Here is a 6,000-nt window from a genome sequence, read left to right as displayed (position 1 = left end):
TTTGTGCATGGGGGGGAGGGGTTGTCCCTCAGCCCAGCCTGCACCCTCTCCAATCTGGGACCTTTTGAGGGATGTCTGACCGCCTGTTTAGGCCCGCAGGGATCGGGCCTAAACAGGCGGTCAGACATCCCTCTCACAATGCAGGACTGCTGGCTCCCAACCGCTCGCCTGCCTTTGCCGGATTGCCCCTAACCGCTTCTGCCTGCCAACCTGATCACCCCCTAACCATTCCACTGCCAGCCTGATTGATGACTAACTGGTCCCCTGCCGGCCCGATTGCCCCTAACTGCCTTCCCCTGCCGGCCTGGTCACCCCTAACTGCCCTCCCGTGCCAGTCTGATCACCCCTAACTGTCCTCCCCTCAGGCCTGGTCCCCCCAACTGCCCTCCTCTGCAGGCCTGGTCCCCCCCAACTGCCCTCCCGTGCAGGCCTGCGTACCCCCCCAACTGTCCTCCACTGCAGGCCTGGGTCCCCCCTAACTGCCCTCTCTTGCTGGCCCGGTCTCCCCCAATTGTCCTCATCTGCCGGCCTGGTCTCCCGCAACTGCCCACAACTGCCCTCCCCTGTCAGCCATCTAGTGGCAGCCATCTTGTGTCCACATGGGGGCGGCCATCTTGAGTCTTGGTGTGAGGGTCAGTTTGCATATTATTCTTTTATTAGATAGGATGTTCTTTTAAAAGTAAAATTTTATACATTTTATGAAGTCAGATATTTTTCTTTTATAATTTGTATTTTTAAAGTCTGTTTAAAGAACTTTTGCCAAACCTACTGACCAATAACACCCTCTTCGCCATGGGTACAGATGACCTTTCCATAAGAATACTCCAGAGCCACTTACCACCAAGATGACTGGAGATGACACAAACCCTGTTTGTCATCCCTAGTCATATATACATGACATCTTTTAAAATATGGCTAAACAACCTTTTCTATTGTGTTATAACTTTTACTTGTTTTTCTAATAGTTGTAATAGGTTAAAGACTTAAAAAAATCATTCTCATCTTTCAGGATTATAGAGAATTAAAGTACAGAATTCAAATATTCATCTACTAAAAAAAGATTAAAATCATCAGGTAAAATAAATGAAAGTGTTCTCAGCTCTGTGTAAAACCATTCTATTGAAAACAGTGCTAGTAAATATATGACAACCAACAGTGCACTTTAGGTAGATAATAAAAATTTAATAGTAATATCACAAAATAAACAAATTTATAAAAGTATTTAGTTTTAGATGCTAGAAATAATATACATAATAAATTCAGCATGGTACTGATAGTGCTGCAAGATTAGATTTTATTCTTCAAATTATAGATTATGCCAATCAGGCTGCTTTGTACTCAAGTTTCAAAAAATCTACTTTTATTACTAAAAGCATCTGGACTTTATACATTGCTACTGAAACCATGTAATGTCTGGCATATTGCAATTGAAGCTGTGTGACTACCATCTTAATGATCCTCTCATAATGGAAATAAAAGAGGTAAACATTTCCCCCCTTTGGAATAACAGTTAACAAAACTGTCAGTGTCAAAAACTATTCCTTTCTCCTTTTTAATCTCATATAAGCACATGCTTGAAAGAACATTAAAAACAAAAAGGGCAACTTTATGCTATATGCTAGGTTGATGTTAAAATCCACAGACTAATTTTTAGATATAGTATTTCTGGTTCTGGTCTTTTAAAAAAAGAAACAGAAGTAATTAACACTTTTAACATCAGGAAATATAATTTTGTTATTCTTTCATAATCAAAATTTTCAATTATTTCTAAGACTGTCTCTATAGCCTGTTTTCACTCAGCTAGTTCAGGAGACACACTGGTTGAAAAAGGGCTGAGGATATAAACTTTAAGGCTAAAAAATTCCATCTCCAAAATGTAAAGATTTAAATAGAGCCCTTGACAAGGTTATTTAATACCTAATTGCTGGTCATGAAAACAAGCAGACAGAAAAAAAGGGCCATATTTAAATGCTTAAATGAAAAACCACAGGCAGGTCTTTCACAACGTAATTCTTTCAACATAAGAACATTTGCTGAAAGTAAAAGTTACCTTACTTCATGATACATCTTCTTCAAAACCATTACGCCCAATTCTGGATCAATGTCTCTTATGCTTTGGTTGGAAGATTTAATATAGTATATAGTCTGTAGGAGGTAACTATAGAACTCAACAAACAAAATAAAATAGATAAAATATTAGAATCTTAATTGAAAAATGTCATGTTTGTCCATCTTTTCCATGCAATCAGCATGCCCATCTTAAATCTGACATATCATTTATAAAAGATTGCTACAGTCCCCACTGAAACTTGTTATTCTGATGCGCCAAATTCAGATGCTTTCATACAGGTGAGGATTAAAGAATGTTTATTCATCATTGTCTGTAAAAAAAAAGAGAAAAAAATAAATTAATTTCCCTGCAAATCAACTGTATGTATCTACTTGTAAAAAAAATTATATTTTTCATGCTAAAGGAAAAGAGCTTTAATGTAGTTTTTATTATAATATCACATACTCAGTGTAAAATATTCAGTCAATACAATGAACAATAAAGTGGGAAGCAAAAAATGATCTATAAGCCAAAGACAACCAACATTAATTTTATATAAATCTTCCCAGATCTTTCCCTGTGCATATACAAATATCTTTTTTAAAATTACAATAAAATGCAGTTTTGAGACATGAGTTTCCCCCACTTAAAACACATAATGGACAAAGAGATGAATAAATAAGTAATAAAACAAGATTATAAAATGTTAATGGCAGAATCTAGGTGGTGGGTATATGGGTGATAACTTGAAAAGTTCTTTCAACATTTCTACACAATGACAATTTTACAATAAAATGTTGAAAAAGAATAAGTCATAGATATATTCCATTTCAATTTCAATGGCTGCATTTTGTTTTATTTTATGGATATGGCACAATTCAGCATTTCTATTTTAGCCACTTTGGTTATTTCCAATTTTTTTGTTAGTCTAAGAAAACACTGCTGCATGAATTAGAGCAGTTAATTTAATCCACGATAACAATCGCCATCTTCCACATGCCAGCAAAGGTGATTGCTCATTAAACTCCAAGTGTCATCTCTAATCACTGCACTGCCTAAGACCCTTCACTCGCTCCCCACTGCCTCAGGACAGAGCCCTATATGGGCTGCAAAGCCCTTCATTATCTGGCCTTTTAAATATGTCTAGCCTTATCTACTTTCATTGCCCACTTTCCCTAAGCATCCCCATAATTCATGCTTTAGTAACAGTGAATTGCTTATTGTTCCCCTAATGCAATATTTCACATCCCTCTATGTAGTACACATATTGATTTGGGGGTTAATTCCCATTAATATTTCAAAATCCAACTCTGATGTCCTCTCCCCTAGGAAGAATTACCCTGAAACCTTGATTTCTTCCAATATAGCCAGATCATTACCTTATGCAACATATATGTTACAATTATCACTCTGTATTACAATTTAATTGCTTTTTTATAATCACACAATGTCTCAAATAGTCAGGAAAGTACAGAGAATAAAGTAATGAACACACACCTACCTAATCCTTAGAATTAATAAAAGTTAACTTGTAGCTATATTGGTTTGGATTATTTGTTAAGAAAAATCATATTACAGGTACAAAGTACTCTTCTCCAATCTTATTGACTTCTCTTCTTCCCCAGGGGCTGTATCCTGAGTCTGATGTGTGTCCTTCCCTCCCATGATTTTTTACTTTTATTAGATATAAGTATACCTAAATAAAATTGCCTTTAAACATTACAAAAATGATATCATGTACTAACTACTTACTCAACTGATCATATTTGTGGGGCTTATCCATATTGATAGATAAAAACTTAGTCCATTTGTTTTAACTGCTCTAGAGAATTTCATTACATAAACACAGTACAATATCCAAAGTCAATGTGGAAAGAAGGTATGTATTTCCTTCTTAAGAGACTACAAGCTTGGACGTACGCTAGTAACTTGCATCATGCCATATTATGAGAAAGAGCCACATGAAATGTAACTACTGTAAAAATTACTGAAGGTATTTTTCAGTCTGATATAGTACTATTTTATAAAATGGGGTTCAAGATCTCAATAAAATCATGAATTCACAAGTTCCAGATAATGTTTTAATTTTATATTTCCAATTCTCTAATAATAAAAATAATCTTCTAACGTTTTGGAGGAAAGCATTTGCTTTACACTACTGACGGGCATTTTTAAGGACTAAGACTTGAGTTTTCACTGACGTCTATGGACTTAGATTCTTGGAATCTGAAAAAAATTTTTACCCTTTAAAGGAATCGACATATTATTCGAGCTTGAGGAACACTATATCATAGTCCTCTCTTTTTTAAGAATAATGGGAATTGTTTCCTTTCTTTCAATACCAAAAATAGCTGTCCTCTGCGTAACTGACATGCTTTGTCTCATGCACACTGTGACTCATGGACTTAATTACGTTTCCTGCTTTGCTAGAAAGATCAGCACCAAATTGGTGACTTGTTTTCACAAAATGTAGAAACCATTTGAACATACACTTTGTATTCTTACTTCAGTCTTGGCTTAATATTATATTGTTTGTACTCATTTGCCTGATACGTTGAATTTCTCAAACACTTGTTCTTAATTTTACCATGTGTTGTATGTATTTTTAAATGCAATCTTTAATGTTTTCAAAACAAGATAAAATCTTATAAAAATTTATAGTTAAATTTAAGCATCGACATTTTAAATCCTCAATTTCAAATCATACTTATAAAGTAACAGAATTTTTGACCAATATTCTAGACATATATTCTTGTTCAAAATCATCAGAATCAGTTTATAAATTAATTTTGAAAAATTGGGTTCCTTACTTCATGATAAGATACTTAAAACAAAAAGACCACATTTTATTATTATTATTTTTTGTTAATCCTCACCCAAGGATATTTTTTCCATTGAGTTTTTAGAGAGAGTGGAAGAGAGGGAGAGAGAAAGAAACATCAATGTGAGAGACACATTAACTGCTGTCTCCCACGCACGCCTGCAACCAAGGTATGTGACCTTGACCAGAATAGAACCTGCAACCCCAAAGTTCTCGGGCTGACGCTCTATTCACCAAGCAAACTGGCTAGGGCAAGACCACATATTATTGACCTTGATAACCCACTTCATTCACTAAACTTGATTTTAAGTAAAATTGAGCTTTTTCCAAAGAATTAAATGCTCCCAGAAAAAGGACTTATATCAAAAAGGATAATCAAAAAATCTGGTAATAAGCTGTCACAGGGAAATTCCAAAAGAGAACTTTCAAGGTATTTTGTGTAATGGAACATCTTCATTAGACTACGTCTATATCTCTACATTAAGTTCTTACATTTTTCCACCAAATGCTGTTATAGTTCTTTAACAATTTTTATAGAGAAGTGCTCCCTTAAATTTCTATTGATAGATTTCACAGCAACCACCATTAATATAAAACATTTTATTTTTATTTGCTATAATCCTAAGGGGGCTAAAAGAAACCATAATGAAGAATAAGTGCAGCACTAATTACTGGCTTATGAAGGAAGACTGGTATATATTCAATGCATTACTTGTTGCTAACAACCCTAACTTTTTCTTGACAGTTATTCTGTTAAAAAGAATAGTACTGAAAATAGTGATTTTTTTTTTAATCCTCACCTGAGGACATGCTGAAAGAAAGAGAGGGAGGGAAGAAGGGAGAGAGAGAGAGAGAGAGAGAGAGAGAGAGAGAAACATTGATGTGTGAGAGAAACATCAATTGGTTGCCTTCTGCACATGCCCCAACAGGGGATCAAACCTGAAAGCCAAGTATGTGCCCTGACCAGGAATCCAAACAACTACCTTTTGGTGCACAAAATAACATTCAACCAACTGAGCCACTCGGCTGGGCAAAATACAGTGATTTTTTAAGCTATAATAGTACTGACTATACCTAAAGATTTTCTAATTTTGATTTATCAATAACTATTAGAGTTTTACAAGACTTA

The 6,000-nt window shown here is 35.2% G+C and overlaps 1 protein-coding gene across 1 annotated transcript in view; it reads right to left on the bottom strand.

Moving 5' to 3' along the window:
• Window positions 1-1,172: 1,172 nt before the first annotated feature.
• NEK1 (NIMA related kinase 1) overlaps window positions 1,173-6,000 on the bottom strand; it is a 156,273-nt gene continuing 151,445 nt past the window's right edge. Inside the window, exon 33 of the mRNA XM_028152723.2 lies at window positions 1,173-2,381. Coding sequence (XP_028008524.2) covers window positions 2,368-2,381 — 14 coding nt within the window. The 3' untranslated portion in view covers window positions 1,173-2,367. The remainder of the gene's footprint in view (window positions 2,382-6,000) is intronic.

Source organism: Eptesicus fuscus, chromosome 6 (assembly GCF_027574615.1).
Source record: "Eptesicus fuscus isolate TK198812 chromosome 6, DD_ASM_mEF_20220401, whole genome shotgun sequence".
Classification (NCBI taxonomy): domain Eukaryota; kingdom Metazoa; phylum Chordata; class Mammalia; order Chiroptera; family Vespertilionidae; genus Eptesicus; species Eptesicus fuscus.
This window is presented reverse-complemented; position numbering and strand designations above follow the sequence as displayed.